Source organism: Sphaerodactylus townsendi, linkage group LG05, assembly GCF_021028975.2.
Source record: "Sphaerodactylus townsendi isolate TG3544 linkage group LG05, MPM_Stown_v2.3, whole genome shotgun sequence".
Lineage (NCBI taxonomy): Eukaryota > Metazoa > Chordata > Lepidosauria > Squamata > Sphaerodactylidae > Sphaerodactylus > Sphaerodactylus townsendi.
Genome location: NC_059429.1, coordinates 12253579 through 12270451, shown reverse-complemented (window position 1 = coordinate 12270451; position 16873 = coordinate 12253579). Strand labels below are relative to the sequence as shown.

The 16873-nt window shown below is 49.7% G+C and overlaps 1 protein-coding gene across 1 annotated transcript; it reads right to left on the bottom strand.

The window, feature by feature from the left end:
- Positions 1 to 888: 888 nt before the first annotated feature.
- REX1BD (required for excision 1-B domain containing) lies at positions 889 to 15156 on the bottom strand. The gene is made up of 5 exons (XM_048497628.1): positions 15041 to 15156; positions 11179 to 11261; positions 5331 to 5535; positions 3221 to 3309; positions 889 to 1678 (listed from the first exon to the last, which is right to left on the bottom strand). The coding sequence occupies exons 1-5, from the start codon at positions 15041 to 15043 to the stop codon at positions 1606 to 1608; spliced, it is 453 nt and encodes a 150-aa protein (XP_048353585.1). The 5' UTR covers positions 15044 to 15156; the 3' UTR covers positions 889 to 1605.
- Positions 15157 to 16873: the final 1717 nt, after the last annotated feature.

Sequence of the window (16873 nt, the reverse complement as noted above, 5' to 3'; positions counted from 1 at the left end):
CAGAGAGTCTTAGGGTATGGTTCTCTAACCTTCCTAATGCTGTGACCCTTTTAATGCAGTTCCTCGCGTTGGGGACTCCTAACTCCTAACATTTATCCATTTCTCTTACAGATGGAGAACACCGATGCAGAGAGTCTTAGACAGTGGTTCTCAACCTTCCTATAATGTCAGTGTGACCCTTTAATACAGTTCCTCAAGTGTTGTGGTGACTCCTAACCCTAACATTTATCCATTTCCATAGATGGAGAACAATCTGATGCAGAGAAAGTCTCAGGCAGTGGTTCTCGAACCTTCCTAATGTCATGGACTCCTTTAATGTAGTTCCTCATGTTGTGGTGTGACCCCCCCCAACCCTGACATTTATCCATTTTACAGATGGAGAACACTGATGGCAGAGAGTCTTAGGTAGTGGTTCCTAACCTCTCCCAATGTCATGGACCCTTTAATACAGTTCCTCAAGTGCTGTGGGTGGGATTCTAACCCTAACATTTATCCATTTTTACAGATGTGGAGAACACTGATGCAGAGAGTCTGTGCTAGGCAGTGGTTCTCAACCTTCCTAATGCCGTGACCCTTTAATGTGCAGTTCCTCATGTTGTGGTGACCCCCAACCCTGACATTTATCCATTTTACAGATGGAGAACCCTGATGCAGAGAGTCTTAGGCAGTGGTTCTCAACCTTCCTAATGCCGTGACCCTTTAATGCAGTTCCTCATGTTGTGGTGACTCCCAACCCTAACATTTATCCATTTTACAGATGGAGAACACTGATGCAGAGAGGCGACCTCTGTGAAAGGGCCGTTCGACCCCCAAAGGGTGCCCGGCCCACAGGTTGAGAACCACTGATTTAGGGACTGTTCACATACAGAAATACAAACGTAAACAGCATTAGCAGCAGGTTCAATACCTAAATTTAATGGAGAACGCTTTCTCATGGCATTTCAGTATCATGGGCATCATTCCAGTCACATTCAACTAGTAAATGAAATCGTTGCTTTGTTAACCCAATAGATGAACAGTACCTAACTACTTCATTCCATCCTCGCCTGCGCTGTGCCACCGTAACCAACTACGCTCCCATATTGCTAGCACTGCAAAAACAGGAACATTATTTGCACTGGATAAGCGACACATATAATCTAGAAGTTTTCCATATCCATGTCCCGGGAATCGTGGACCGGACGCTCCCTCCTTCAAAACTGACAGCCGTTTGGAGAAAACGGATTCCTCAGAAATACATTCACAAAAAGATACTGATTTATTGAAAGAGGAATGACCAACTCCCACCACCCACTGCCCCTTTCATTAGATGGGAAGCTAAAGTACAGCTCTGTACCCCCCCCCCCCTTCTCCCCAGTTTGGATCCAGTGCAAAGACAGATCTATTCTGAAAGTGGTTGGCGTGGGTTCTGAAAAAGAAAGAACCGCCCTTCCCACGGCATCCGTGTTATGTGCGAATTGGCACAATCAAAGGTCGGTACAAAAGGGTAGGCGGGGGCATGGAGAACTTGGGCCTTGGTAGAGTCTGCCCCCGCCCCCTCCCCCGGCCAACGTGCAAACATCCCTCTCCCCAGCTTCGCCGCAGCCGATCCCTGGGGACGCCCCGTCAACCGCTCTCTTCCGAATCGTACTTGAAGTCCTGGAGAATTTCGCTGATTGCCTCGATGGTTTGAATTAGCCTGCGTGAGCCGGATGGAAACGATAAATAAAGCCACATATGGAGGCGATTAGTTGCACTCGGGACTCCCCCCCCCCACCTCCGTCCCACCACCCTCACAGCTCCGACGCTTGTTTATGAAACGCTACAAGAGGCAAGCTAAGCGAGGGGGTGATGGGGGGGGGGTAGGGTGGGGGAGCTGACAGATTGAATAACCGACGATGATGAAGGATCTGGGGAATGGGGAAAGTGAGGCAGTCTTTGAAGGCTTTCTGAAGGCCCCCCTCTCCAAAAGGCGGAGGGAATCCTTTCCCTACCTCCTCGTCGCAAACTGGTGCCCCTAAATAGGGTGTGTGGGGGGAGGGGCTCTGGTTTGGGGGCAGGAGGGGGTTGTTTCTCATTTACACGACTCTCCAAATCCCCAAGAACCAACTCTTGTTACTCAAGACAGCTTTCCAAAATGGTCCTCGGTGCTATGCATTGTGGGAAATTCAGTGAGGCGGCCAAGATGGCTTACAGGAGGGCTTGGTTTCCATGCCATCTTCCATTCCCGAAAAGTTCATAGCTGCCTTATGGGGCCAAAAGAACACCAACATTGTTTCCCCACTTTTCCCCACCCTACATGTGGGAGGGTTTAAAAATGGCCCCCCACCTCAAAACAGGGGACTCGCCTGATGGAACATCACCTCTCTAAAAAGTTCACCTATCCTTCCTGTATAGAATCTTCCAGAGGGAATATCCCCTCCCCCCATTCTCTTTATCCTTTATTACACAAAATCTTTGCATATCTTGTGCATCTTTGCATATCTCTGGCATAGTATGAAAAAGTACCAGCAATTCTACACCCTGCAGTTTACACCCCCAAAGTTTCCCAAGTATGCTTGAGGATCATGTGTCCCTCCAGTGGTGGGATCCAAAAATTTTAGTAACAGGTTCCCATGGTAGTGGGATTCAAACTGTGGTGTAGCGCCAATGGGGCTGGGTGGGGCATGACGGGGGTGTGGCTGGGCATTCCGGGGACGGGGCATTGCTGGGCAGGGCTGTGGCAAGGACGCAGCCGCTGCGCAGGTCCTTGGGTAGGAAACGAATGCACGCAGGCGCAGGCTGCCACGCACGCCGGTGCACCTCCTGTTAGACTGCTTCAAGTTCTGCGCGCTACTGCTGAGAGGAGGGGCATCACTAAGGCAAAAATGACGTGGCAAAATCACCAATTAGTAACCCCCTCTCGGCACACACAAATAATTAGTAACCTACTCTTGGGGACCTGTGAGAACCTGCTGGATCCCACCGCTGTGTCCCTCCACCCACCCCTACCAGACTGCACAGAGGAGGCCTGGTCTTCTCAGAGCGCAATCCTTTTGGCAACTTGTCCGATGCGCCGCTTTGCTCCTACAGAATATCCAGGCTAGTTCTGTGTGTGTGGTCGACTCACCCGGATGAGGACTGCCCATTGTCCCCTACCGAACAGGAGTCGGGAAACCTTTTCAAAGCATGACCCAACCCCGTGGAAAAGAACAGAAGCGGCGGAAAGGCCCGGAAACCCACAGGGCCTGGCTCTGCTTACTTCTGCTTCAGCTCTCGCACTTCCTGCTCACAGGCATCGGTGCCAGGATGGTCTTGCGCATTTTGCTTGGCAAGCTGCAGCTCTGCTGTCTGGGAAGGACAAAGAAGCACATGAGGGGTCAGGAGGGAATTAAGGGAGACTTCCACACACGCACCCCCCTCCAAGGGAGCAACTGTGCAAATAAAGAAACTCAAGACTCTGTGCCCCGTTTGGTGAATTCTGCCCCTACCAAAATCAAGCTTGGGGGATTACAAACTTATACGTACAATGCAAATTAAAAAGCACCTGCTTGTTTATTTGTGGGCTGGTTTATATTTTCAAAGGCGCTTTCATACCGTGTTTCCCCGAAAATAAGGCAGTGTCTTATATTAATCTTTGCTCCCAAAGATGCGCTCTGTCTTATTTTCAGGGGATGTCTTATTTTTCTGTGTTCTGTTCGTCGGGCATGCTTCCAAACAAGAACTTGGCTACGTCTTACTTTCGGGGGATGCTTATATTTCGCACTTCAGCAAAACCTCTACTGCGTCTTCTTTTCAGGGGATGTCTTATATTTGGGGAAACAGGGTACCAAACACAACGCAGACATTTAGAAGCCTGGGATGTTGCGGGTTTTGACGCCTCCAGTTTCAGAAAGCAAATGGACTCAAGCCTGACTGGAATTTAGGGACGGGAATGGGTGCACGCATGCACAAAGGTCCCAATTTACACTTGCAATCCAACAGTTTGGGAAGGGAATACTCAGTGGCCAAATGGGGGTCTCGCGCTTGCAGAATGCAAGCTTAATAAGTAATACGTTTATACAAGCGGGAGATCCGTTTGGAATCACTTCACTGCGCCGCTTGCATCTGAAGATCTCTGGGCAGAATTCTCCATGAATTCCCCCACCCCTTTCTTTCTCCCTTGAACCACCTCCCAATGGCTGTCGGCGTTCTCCCAGGTCATGCTCTGCCTTGGCTGACCCATTATTTATTTATCTGCACTATTTATACCCTGCTTTTCTCACTGAGACTCAAGGCAGATAACACAGTGTAAGCAATAAGGTTTGGGCTGCAGAAACCTGAAGAAAGCAGAAACCTGTAAACAGAGAAGAAACAAAACTAAAACAAAACTAAAACTAAACTAAAACAAACCTAATTCATGCGACAAGTTCAACAATGCAGAAATTACATCAGGATCATAACAAGAACCTGCCTTATGGGGCCAAAAGAACACCAATCACACGTTGCGTGAAGAAGTGTTTCCTTTTATTCGTTTTAATTCCCCCCCCCCCTCCCCGCCCAGCATTTTCAATGGATGCCCCCTGGTTCTAGTATTGTGAGAAAGAGAGAAAAAATTCTCTCTGTCAATCCCATGCATAATTTTATAGACTTCAAATTACGGTGGTTAATTTACAATCACATTCTGTCTGCCAGAGGTCTCCCTGCAAATATGAAGTCACCTTGACTTTGTCTACAGGTGGCTGGGTTTTGAGGCACCTGTGATTGGAATGAGTGTCAGCAATGGTACTATTAACAACACCGGCATTTTTTAAAATTAGATTTTACAGAGCTGGTAAAGGAACAGCTTTTCCCCCCACCCAGGGGCTGGGAAAGTTCACAGAGGCATCTTTACCTCACAACCAAACACTCAATGCCTCATCTCTCCCGCACTTCTGAATGCGAAAGTTACATTAAGCTACCACGAGGTACCATGAAATTGTCCAACCCTCCTTTAAAGTGACCAGCGGCACCGCTAGGTCAAGTGGTCATGAGTTCCACCAGCTGATTCTGTGATTAGCTCTTTCCTGGTAGAGCATAGGTGTCAAACTCGCGGCCCTCCAGATGTCATGGACTACAGTTCCCATAATCCTCTGCCAGCATGATGGGAACTGTAGTCCATAACATCTGGAGGGCCGCGAGTTTGACACCTGTGTGGTAGAGAAAGAGAACGCACAGCAATGCCGTGTTAGAATTAAGGGCGGATTCTCCAGAATTCACAGCGGCCTCTCCCGAAAGCAGTCTCTTACGTGTGATGTCAAGAGGACAAAACTGGAATCGAACCGGTTTGCATTGGCAGCAGAGGGAAAAGATCACATAGCACCCTCCCCAATTCTCTTTCTCTCCCCCCTCACCAGCTCGAGTTTCTCTTTCTCCTTCTCTTGGAGACGTCTCAAGTGCTGGGCGAGGTCTGCCCGCCCGTGGGGACCCTCCAGTTGTCCTTTGATCTGCAGGATTTCCTGAGAGATCCCACTGAAGGCCTGTGTGATCTCATGGACCAGCTGACGGTAGCGGATGAAGTCATAGGAGGGGCTGCTTCTCAGGTATGCTCGGTGGCCTCTGCGGACAGAAAAGGATGGAGGAAGGGGAATGTAGCTGTCACCCTCCCGGGTTGGACGACATGGTAAACTCCACCGATACAGTTCTTTGATCAGCAGTGGGGTAGGAGGTTAACAGCTCGTGTATCTAATCTGGAGGAACCAGGTTTGATTCCCAGCTCTGCCGCCTGAGCTGTGGAGGCTTATCTGGGGAATGCAGATTAGCCTGAGAACTCCCACACTCCCAGTTGGGTGACCTTGGGCTAGTCACAGCTTCTCGGAGCTCTCTCAGCCCCACCCACCTCACAGGGTGTTTGTTGTGAGGGGGGAAGGGCAAGGAGATTGTCAGCCCCTTTGAGTCTCCTGCAGGAGAGAAAAGGGGGATATAAATCCAAACTCTTCTTCTTCATCAGGCCAGTGGCCAAGAGTTCCAAAGGTCAAGTATGTCCTGCGAGTGCAGCGGGGGTCAGATCGGATAGCCTTTCCTGATCCCCTCCCGGCACACAAACACCAGCCCAAATGAGCAGGAAACGGGCTTGTAAACAATGGGAGCTGACAGCTGGACAGTCCAATTATGCCTGCCCAGCAGCTCACCGGGCAGGCGGAGAGATGAAGCCTCTCCGCTCCGTGACCTTCCTGGGCCGCTCTTTAGAAAGGCATTATTAAATTAGCAGCATTTCCCCTTTTGAAGGGGCGGTTGCCGAGGGAGGGCTTGTCACCCGCATCCCCCGCGGCGCTCGCTCGGAAACGCGGAAGGGTTGCCGGGGTTGGGCACTTGATGCTTGATCCCGAGTAACAGTATCCACGCACCTCACCGGCCCGCGCTTGCTTTGGTGCAAAATGGGAAATAGGTGTCTGGGCAGAGCCGCTCCCTGTTCTCCAAGAAGGCTCCCATCTGGAGTTCATCAAGCACCCGGAGAGAAGGCCCTGGGTGGGGAGGAGAAAGCAGACGCCTCCGGCTGGGCCCCTCTCCCAGCAGGATGGGATAGCCCAGGAATAAAAAGGGCGCTGGCGTGGACGAAGGGGCGAGCCACAACTAAGGATCCACCACGGGACTATCTCACGGGTACCCTGCAGAATACTTGCTGGTAACCTGTAAGGGTGGTGGTTAGTGTGTGTTTCTGCTCCACCATCCTGACCTTGGCACATTCCACGCTCTGGGCTCTGCGCCCAGGATGGTTAACCTTGCTACGCTTATCGTGTGTGATTTCAGCTTGTGTGTTTGAAACTTGTTTTCGCTCTGTTGTGGGAATTGTGCTTGGGAGTTCGGGGAGGGGGGCCACCGTGTCCATAAAAGCGACACGTTGAGTCTGGGAAGGTCAGAATCCGCATTGCGTGTATTGCGATCATTGAAGTTTATGGAATAAAAGAACTGAACTCAGTTGCTTTGTTTCAAGTCCTTTGAGGTTCCTTACATAACCTCTGGATAGGATCTTCCTATTTTGACAAAAGCAAGGTCAACTTAATGTCTCTAACCCTGGGGTAGGGAACCTTTAACACTCAAAGAGCCATTTGGACCCGTTTTCCATGGGAAAAGAAAACACTTGGAGCCGCAAATAATTTTTTACATTTAAAATAAAGATAAAATTGTATATATTGGGGTTTTTTTTAGCTTTTACTCCACTCATTCTGAGAAGCGCATGGATGCGTCTGCCCTGCTGCTTGCAGGGCGGGCAAGGATGAGGCCAGCGGCTCGGCCTCGCCGGCCGCCGGGAAAGCACCCGCCCTGCTCCAACGGGGTAGGCGAGAGGGGAAGCCCGTAGCGCGGCCCAGCCGGCAGCAGGTAGCAGGTGCACTCAGCCTGCTTGCCTGCAGTGGCTGGGCCAAGGATGGGGTCGCTGCCTCGCCTCATGGGAGCCGCAGTGCAAGGGCAGAAGAGCCGCATGCGGCTCTCGAGCCGCAGGTTCCCTACCCCTGCTCTAAACTTTATCTAGAACGGGGGGGGGGGGTTCCCCAACTCTTTTGACTCTGTGGGCACCTTTGGAATTCTGACACAGTGTGGTGGCCCCAGCCACAAAATACCTGCCACAGCTCCATCAGACACAGTGACAATCTGCCAATAATGGCGGCAGCTTCTGGCAAAGCAACATTTTTAACAATCTGTACAGTCTATCAAATCTCCAGTGGGCAATCAAAGGCCCTACTGGGCAGAAGTCCCGCCTGGCCCTGGTCACTTTCTATAACAGTGATGGCGAACCTTTTCGAGACCGAATTGCCCAAATTCGAGACCGAATTGCCCAAATTCGAGACCGAATTGCCCAAATTGCAACCCAAAACCCACTTATTTATTGCAAAGTGCCAACGTGGCAATTTAAGCTGAATAACCCCCTCGAGCAGGGGCCAGCCTGCTGTAGCCCCCAGCAAGTCCCACATCTGCCACTCTGCGCCTCTCTAGCATCTCTGCCAGCCAGGTAGCAGCCACCTGGAGCATTAAGTACCAGGGGCCCACCAGCCGAAGTCCCTCTCTGTCATCATTGACATGGCATGCACATCAAGTCCAGCGGCCCAGGCCAGCCTAGATGTGTGTGTGTGTGTGTGTGTGGGGGGGGATTTCAAGACAAACTCTGTGTGTGCGTGCCCACAGAGAGGGCTCTGAGTGCCACCTTTGGCACCTGTGCCATAGGTTCGCCATCACTGTTCTATAAACACTCGACGGGGACCAGGAAAGGTACCCACGAGTGCCATGATACCCATTGGAGACCCTTGATTGAGAACCATTTCTAGCCTTTCTCCAAGGAGCACAGGACACAGTACATCAATTGTGTTCTTCTAAAACCTTTTGAGGTAAGTTGTGGTGAGTGGATACCCCCAAGTCACCAGGGACACCTCAAGACAGACCCCAAATTCCCGCTTTGATTCTGCCACTTCCTTACGCTAATCAAATCCCTCCAGATCATTTCTGACACCTCAAACTGATTTGTTTTTGTTGGAATGCATGCATTTCAGCAGTGGCGTAGGAGGTTAAGAGCTCGTGTATCTAATCTGGAGGAACCGGGTTTGATTCCCAGCTCTGCCGCCTGAGCTGTGGAGGCTTATCTGGGGAATTCAGATTAGCCTGTGCACTCCCACTAATAATCTTCAGCTGGGTGACCTTACAATAAGCAGTTCTTCTGAGTTCTCCTTGGCTCCCACCCACCTCACAGGGTGTTTGTTGTGAGGGGGGAAGGGCAAGGAGACTTTAAGCCCCTTTGAGTCTCCTGCAGGAGAGAAAGGGGGGATATAAATCCAAACTCTTCTTCTTCTTCTTCTTCTTCTTCTTCTTCTTCTTCTTCTTCTTCTTCTTCTTCTTCTTCTTCTTTTTCTTCTTCTTCAGTGTTCTCTGTGCATCAACAACAAAACATTTTATGTATACCGTACAAACGATACACGCATAAACTTTGTCTAAATTGTGTATAACTGTGTCTGTGATGCAAACAGAGAATAGAAACCAGTGGCCAAAACATAGATGGAAAGAGAGACAGAGATCGTTTGTTTGTCTCAGTCCTGGGTGGATTAAAGTTATTCCTGTTTGGTTATTGTGGGCTTTCTGGGTTATGTGGCCGTGGTCTGGTAGATCTTATTCCTAACGTTTGAAGATGCCAGCCACAGATGCAGGCAAAACATTAGGAACAAGATCTACCAGACCACAGCCACATAGCCCAGAAAGCCCACAACAACCAGTTGAGTCTGGCCATGAAAGCCATTATTCCTGTTTCTATTTAAATATGAGAAACGTACAAGAACCTGGAATGAGAGCTCTGATAATTTTCTCCCATTTTTAATAAAAAACGGCAGTCCTAGAAGTACAGAAGCATTCCCAAATGGAGTAAAGTTAGCTCCAGCTTAGGCCAGAATGAGCTAACACAGTACCGGATACATTAAGATTAGTTCTCAGTTAGTGCCAAATGTATATAGTTCTGAGTTATTCCTGGATGGATTAAGACAGTCCTGGGTGTATTAAGCTTTGTTCCAAGTTAGTTCCAGGTGTCTTAAGATAGCCCCGGATACAGAAGAGCTAGGTCTGTGCTGGTCCCAAATCTATTAAGACAATCCAGAACGTAGTATGGTTAGATTTGAATTAATAATACATTGGTTGTTGTAGGTTTTCCGGGCTGTGTGGCCGTGGTCTGGTAGATCTTGTTCCTAACGTTTCGCCTGCATCGGTGGCTGGCATTTTCAGAGCTGTATTTATTTATTTATTTATTTTATTTCTCAGTCTTATAGACTGCCCAACCCCCGAAGGGTATCAGATGCCAGCCACAGATGCAGGCGAAACGTTAGGAACAAGATCGATCAGACCACGGCCACACAGCCTGGAAAACCCACAACAACCAGTTGAATCGGGCCATGAAAGCCTTCGACAATACATTAATAATACATTAATTAAGACAGTTCTGGATGCAGTAGGGCTAGTTCTTTGTTAGTCCCAGGTATATGAAGACAGTCCTAGACCAGTAAGGTTAGCTCCCAGTCTACAATCCCCGTAATCTATATGGCTGCAGAGACACCATATTGGTGCTGTGCAGATTGGACAGCTGCCAGTAGGGGGAGCTCTCATAGGCAGCTCAGCGGTAGGGAACTTCCACCCAGTTCCCCTCCATGGTTAGAGGGACTATTGCTCCCAGTTAGTTCTAGATGCATTACGATAGTTCCGGATACAGCACAACTAATTCTGCATTGGTCTTGGATGTAGTAAGACAGTCTTGGATGTATGAGGGTTAATTCTGAGTTAATAATACGTGAACTAAGACAATCCCGGATAAAGCAGGGCTAGTTCTGCATAAGTCCCAGATGTTTTAAGACAATCCTGGATGGATTAAGCCTAGTTCTGAGTTAATACATGAATTGACAGTTCCAGATATGTTAAGCTTAATATTCTGATGCTCCCAGATGTGTTAAGACTAATTCCAAGTTGGACAGGCCTAAATTAAGAAGGTCAGTTCCGGGTTTGGCCCTAGTGTCTTGAGAGAATTCTAGATGTATTAAACTGGTAGTTGTGAGTTAGTACTAGATGTAGTAACTCCAAGTTAGCTGCAGATACATTAAGACAGACCCAGATGTATTTAGTATCCAGAAAGATATTGACAAGCTGGAACGGGTCCAGAGGAGGGCAACCAAAATGGTAAAAGGTCTGGAATCCATGCCCTACAAGGAGAGAGTTAGGGAGCTGGGAATGTTTAGTCTGGAGAAGCGAAGGTCAAGGGGGGACATGTTAGCTATGTTTAAATATTTGAAGGGATGTCTTGTCGAAGAGGGAGCAAGCTTGTTTTCTGCTGCCTCAGAGACTAGGACACGGAGTAATGGATTCAAGGTGCAGGACAAGAGATCCCACGTAAACATTAGGAAGAACTTCCTGACCGTCAGGGCTGTTCGACAGTGGAATTCACTGCCTCAGAGAGTGGTGGAGTCTCCTTCTTTGTAGGTTTTTAAAGAGAGGCTGGCTGGCCATCTGTCAGGAGTGCTTTGATTGTGTGTTCCTGCATGGCAGGGGGTTGGACGAGATGGCCCTTGTGGTCTCTTCCAACTCTATGATTCTATCATTCTACACCCTGAGCTCATTAAAACAGCTCCGGAAAAATTAAGATCAATTTTAAGTCCTTCCCAGATAAATTTCACCAAACCTAGATGCAGAAAGGCGCAGCAGAGGTGGCCTGAAGAGAACCCGCCTCCTATGATGGATACTCACTCCTCAAAGAGGCGATAGGCTTCCACACGTTCACTTTGTAGACTGTAGAAGCGACGGACCAAGGCCTGCAAGTCACCTTCCGCCTGAGGGAAAAAGGAGAGACACAACTACAGAACACAGACAACACTGATCTTCGCCATTCTCCACAGACAGCAGAATTCAGGCCACAAACTCAATGGGCAGTTTAGCCTTTCTTGTCATAGAACAGTGGTGGCGAACTTTTGGCACTCCAGATGTTATGGACTACAATTCGCATCAGCCCCTGCCAGCCTGGCCAATTGGCCATGCTGGCAGGGGCTGATGGGAATTGTAGTCCATAACATCTGGAGTGCCAAAGGTTCACCACCACGGTCATAGAAACTGGGGATAATGGAGCAGAAAAGCCGCTAGGATACAATCCAACCGAACCTCCTGCCTCCAGGGCAGTCTACCTCCATTGGCCACGGCGGGGAGACAAACCACAAGACGCAGCCCTCTCCGCTTCGACCGTCTCTTGGTGAGCGTTCCAGAAACATTGGCTGGAAACACAGCCTAGAAAGAGCTGGACCTTTGGCCTGTAAAGTTCTTGGGGAACGTTTGTTCGTTTTCCAGGAAAGAAAAGGCATTCTTCTCCACGACCAAAACCTGGCTATTCGTTTGGTTTGTTCCAAGCGCCTTTTTGAAACAACAGCTCAAAGTCTTGGAAACGTTCCTAGGCAATTGCTCAACAATTGGACGTGTTCTTCAAATGCCTCATTTCAATATATATGCACATATATATACACACACACACACACGCACGCATAAAACATTGAAAGAGGGTTCAAAACCCCTCCAGCTGGCAGGCCCACAATCCCCTTCTCCACCTCCCACCCCCCCCTCCCCACCAAAACCCCCGCTCTGTTTGGAACAGAGGGCGTCCGCTTTGGCTTCCTTGCCAAGATCCCATGTTCTCTCACACTCCATAAGAAATTTCCACTGGGCCTTTGAAGACTCGCTTTGCCTGGAATCACAGCCCTTTGGCAGCATTGCAGGGGCGGCGTGCCAGTTGCGGAGTCGACCCGAGCCAGCGTCTGCGTGGCTCGAACCGGGGCAGGGACGTCGGTGAAAGGCAGAGACGCGAACGCAGCAGCTGCGTCTTCTAACTTGGCAGCTCGAGTCCCCAAATGCCGTTCCCCGTGGGTGAAATCCCCCACCCCCGCCCAGTTCGGGCGGCTGCAAAGCTCACTGGATCGTGGCGCCAGTGGACTCCATCTTGCACCCCCCCCCCCAATTCACCCTTTAGTGAAGGAACTCCTGTTGCTAATATCCACCGGTACGGCGAACCTTTGACCTTGTGACAGATTGAATCTTTTCCAAAACACCTCTACAGCACGGTTCTGGCACACGCACGCACCCTTTTCCCTTTCCAAATGGGGAGGGAGAAAGCCCCCCTAGTGCAGGGGAGGGAACGCAAGCCCGAGGGGTGGGCGGCTGGCTCTCCCCTTCCCTATATTTCACCCAATTAAACTGACAATTTCCATGTGGTCTTGGGGCTTTTAAAAAAAAACCCCTCTCTTTCTTTATGGCAAAGATCCCACCCCACCCGCCGGCATTGGAAGGTAAGTCATTTAGTGGCAAGTTGCAAAACGGGCCCCGTTCCCTGCCCTAGAAATCCAGGACAGCGTCCCACCAAAGCTCAGCTGGTGGAGAGTGCGGTCAAGTGACAGTCGACTTGTGGCACCTTCATAGGGTTTTCAAGGAAAGAGATGAATAGAACTGGTTTGCCGCTGCCTGCCTCTGCATAGCAACCCTGGACTTCCTTGGAGGTCTCCCATCCAGGAATTAACCAGGGTCGACCCTGCTTAGCTTCCAAGATCTGAAAAGTGGCTAAATGAGAGCTACATTGGTGGAAAGTTGAGACCGTGATTTGCCAGGCCCTTCATTCAAATCTCCCACAGCTACGCCAGCTGCAAGCACAGAAAAGAGCTCCCTCTGTTCAAATCTTGTTTCCAGCCAGGGCTTGAAGGCAGTGGTCATCCTCTGTGCAGCAGTGGCGTAGGAGGTTAAGAGCTCGTGTATCTAATCTGGAGGAACCGGGGTTGATTCCCCGCTCTGCCGCCTGAGCTGTGGAGGCTTATCTGGGGAATTCAGATTAGCCTGTCCGCTCCAACACACGCCAGCTGGGTGACCTTGGGCTGGGGCTGGGCAGCTTCTTGGAGCTCTCTCAGCCCCACCCACCTCACAGGGTGTTTGTTGTGAGGGGGAAAGGGCAAGGAGATTGTAAGCCCCTCTGAGTCTCCTGCAGGAGAGAAAGGGGGGATATAAATCCAAACTCCTCCTCCTCCTCCTCCTCCTTGTTGTTCCCAGTTCTTTGTATGCAGAGATAGACAGCCACTGAATGTGGAAGCTCCTTTTTTTCAGCCATCACAGTTAATAGTCATCTATGGGCTTGTCCTCTTTGGATGCACCTAATCCTGCATGCAAGTGAATGACATGCAGGGCAAGGTAGTGTCTTGCTGGAGTTGCAAAAGCCCATTTAGGGCAGGAGTCTGTTTGCAGCAGCGGACCACAGCAAGCCTAAAGGCAGAGAACAGCACGAAATAACAGCCTTCCTTGCATATGGGCATCTTTTGCAGGTCTTTGCAAGAGATGGGGCAAACAGAAGCCATGGAGCAGCAGTGGCCATGGGGGAGCAGTAGTTGCGTAGTGGTTAGAGCAGGTGTACTCTTCATCTGGAGGAACCGGGTTTGATTCCCTGCTCTGCTGCCTGAGGTGTGGAGGCTTATCTGGGGAATTCAGATTAGCCTGTACACTCCCACACACGTCAGCAGGGTGACCTTGGGCTAGTCACAGTTCTTCGGAGCTCTCTCAGCCCCACCAACCTCACAGGGTGCTTGTTGTGAGGGGGGAAGGGCAAGGAGATTGTAAGCCCCTTTGAGTCTCCTACAGGAGAGAAAGGGGGGATATAAATCCAACTCTTCTTCTTCTTCTCCGACTCCAAGCCTACAATCCTCGGCTGGCTGACTTCCCTTCAGGGCCGTTGTGTCAGTCCACAAAAGGACAGCAGCCGCATCACAGCAGCTCACCCAGCAAATCTACATAAGCTTTTCAGAGTGGGGAGGTAAGTCCCAAAGGCTGTAACTTATGCATTATTGAGGGCTTACTTCTGAGTAAGCTTGCCTAGGACTGCAGGATCAAGGCCTGACAGAGAAAGTCCCCAGTTGGGTGCTGGTGCCTGCTATAAAACTCCAAAACTGTCTTTATTGGCAGGTCTCTGACTCTTGCCCCATCTGAATAGTAAAAAAATGACACCCGCCTACCTTACAGGCCTGGGTTTGTTTGTGTTTTTTAAAGCAGGCTGCATTTTACCCAGCCTTTCTTTTGCTACAGTATTCTGGGCCTGAGCCAGAGTTGCTTATTTAACTTTTAGCAAAGCCTGGCAGTTTACAGCCTTTAAAGCCCCGTTAATTATTTTGAACTCCCAAAGGCCATGCCCCCAAAACGATGGCCCCTGCCCAGTCCGGCTTCCTCACCTCCCCCAGGCGTTTGAGAGATTATTATTCTTTAAAAAATGCTGCTGATAAAAATAAATGGATCATTAATAATTAAGGAGCCAGTTATTACTTTCATCAACAACAATGATCTTTTTTTTAAAAAAAAATCCCTTGCAAAAGAATTATTCTGGGCTCGGGCGCCCTCTAGCGGTTTCTGGGCGTGTTGCACTCGGTTGCCACTTTTTGGTATTTAATTTTGCAATTTCATTTCTGCTCCCACCTCCTCGCCAATCCGTGCAAGGAGAGGCTGGGCAGGAGGACAATCCCAGCACTCTCCCTGGTATTTTCCTGGGCACCAGTTTCCCTCCCCCCCCCTCCCGCCCCCCACCCCCCACCCCTTTGCTCACCATCGTTCAAGAACCTCCTCTGCAAAACAGCAGCCCTGTCGCTTCCTGCTGCAGCAAACTCTACTCGCGCACCTGGTTGCGCTTGCGCCGCCCGAGCGGGGCCCTCTGCTGCCACCTGCAGGCGGAACGAGTGCATTGCAGAACAAGAAAACACGCACTCTCCCCCCTCCCCTTTTCAAAATATTCTAATTATCGCATAGGTGTCAAAAGGAAAGGATTTAATATTAGGTTACCGGGCGCCACCTACACCTATACTTATAAGTATTAATGCTATAGTTAGTTTTTCGCTGCTTTTATAGGTTTTAGCTAATTTATGATGGTTTTATGATTGTATTTTATTATATGCTGTACACCGTCCTGAGCCCTTTGGGGACGGGGCGGTATAAAAGCCTAAAGTATAAATAAATAAATAAACTCGCGGCCCTCCAGATGTTATGGACTACAGTTCCCATCATCCCCTGCCAGCATCATGCAGGCAGGGGATGATGGGAACTGTAGTTCATAAGATCTGGAGGGCCGCGCGTTGGACACCTGTGTAATTATTGTATTGCTGAAGGCTTTCACGGCTGGATTCAACTGGTTCTGGTGGGTTTTCCGGGCTGGGTGGCCGTGGTCTGGTGGATCTTGTTCCTAATGTTTCACCTGCATCTGTGGCTGGCGTCTTCAGAGGTGTGTCGCAGAGGGAAGTCACAATGTGTAACAGACTGAAGATGCCAGCCACAGACGCAGGCGAAACGTTAGGAACAAAATCCACCGGGCCACGGCCACGCAGCCCGGAAAACCCACCAGAACCAGTGTTCTATTATTGCTTCCCTCGAATGTTCCCTTTAATAATCATTATGTACTAAAATAGATTGTGGGGATCCTTACAACATGTCTGTAAGGTACGGCTGGTCTTGGCTAAATAACTGAAAGTCAGTGGGGTTGGGTTCAAAGGGTCAGACTGGGGAATTCAGGTTCAAATCTACACATATAAAATTTGCTACGTTATTTGTTCTGTTTTTGCAGGGTTACTGCAGAGATAAAACAGTAGGGTTTTTGGCTGTTTGTGCAAAAGGCCTGCTGGCATGAATGAAGCTCTTGCAGAGGAAGAGAGGCAGCCCAGAAAATAAGTGGGACCTAGGCTTTGTATCTGGCTTAAATTCAGCCCCTAATAAATGAGCAAAGACCTCATGGCGCAGAGTGGTAAGCTGCAGTCCTCAGTGGTTAAACCTCTGCTCACGATCTGAGTTGAATTCCAATCAAAGTTGGTTTCAGGTAGCTGGCTCAAGATTGACTTATTTATTTATATTTATAAGCCATGCTCCCCTGAAGGGCTCAGGGCAAATTGGTGTCCCCCCCCCCCCCATTTTGCATCGCCTGCCTTGCAGGGCTCCGACAGGCGATAACTTGGATCAGAACCCTCGATGGCTCCCCTCAGCCTCTTCATGCAAGGGCAGGATGAACGCCCAAAGGCTGATTCCACTCTCTGGCTCCTTCCAAAGATTTCTCCTTTCCTGAATCCACCCCGCCACTCCCCAGACACTTCCCATGTGCATAAGGAACAGCACCTCTGGAGAGCAGAGGCCGCCGTTCTTGAGACTTCACACTGAGAAACGGTCATTTCAAAGAGGCGCGTGTCATGATCGCTCCACGTCTGGCTTGATCCCACCTATCCTCATTTCCCGCTCCCTTCTCATTACTGTGGATGGGTGTACTTTCTCACTCTTTTGTGCTTTTGTTTTTCGAGCAGCGCCTTAGGAGTTCATTAGGTACCTTCAGTTGTAGTTCTTACGTAGGTTGTTTTGACCCTGGGAAAGACTGCCTTGCCTCTGGATCTTGTCTCTGGACTTT

What these genes read in the sequence shown, in the direction of transcription:
- REX1BD (XM_048497628.1), bottom strand. An exon ending in GCCTATCGCCTCTTTGAGGA is followed by an intron (nt 5,536 to 11,178) that starts GTGAGTATCCAT and finishes TTCTGTCCGCAG; the next exon opens with AGGCCACCGAGCATACCTGA. An exon ending in AGAAAGAGAAACTCGAGCTG is followed by an intron (nt 3,310 to 5,330) that starts GTGAGGGGGGAG and finishes TGTCCTTCCCAG; the next exon opens with ACAGCAGAGCTGCAGCTTGC.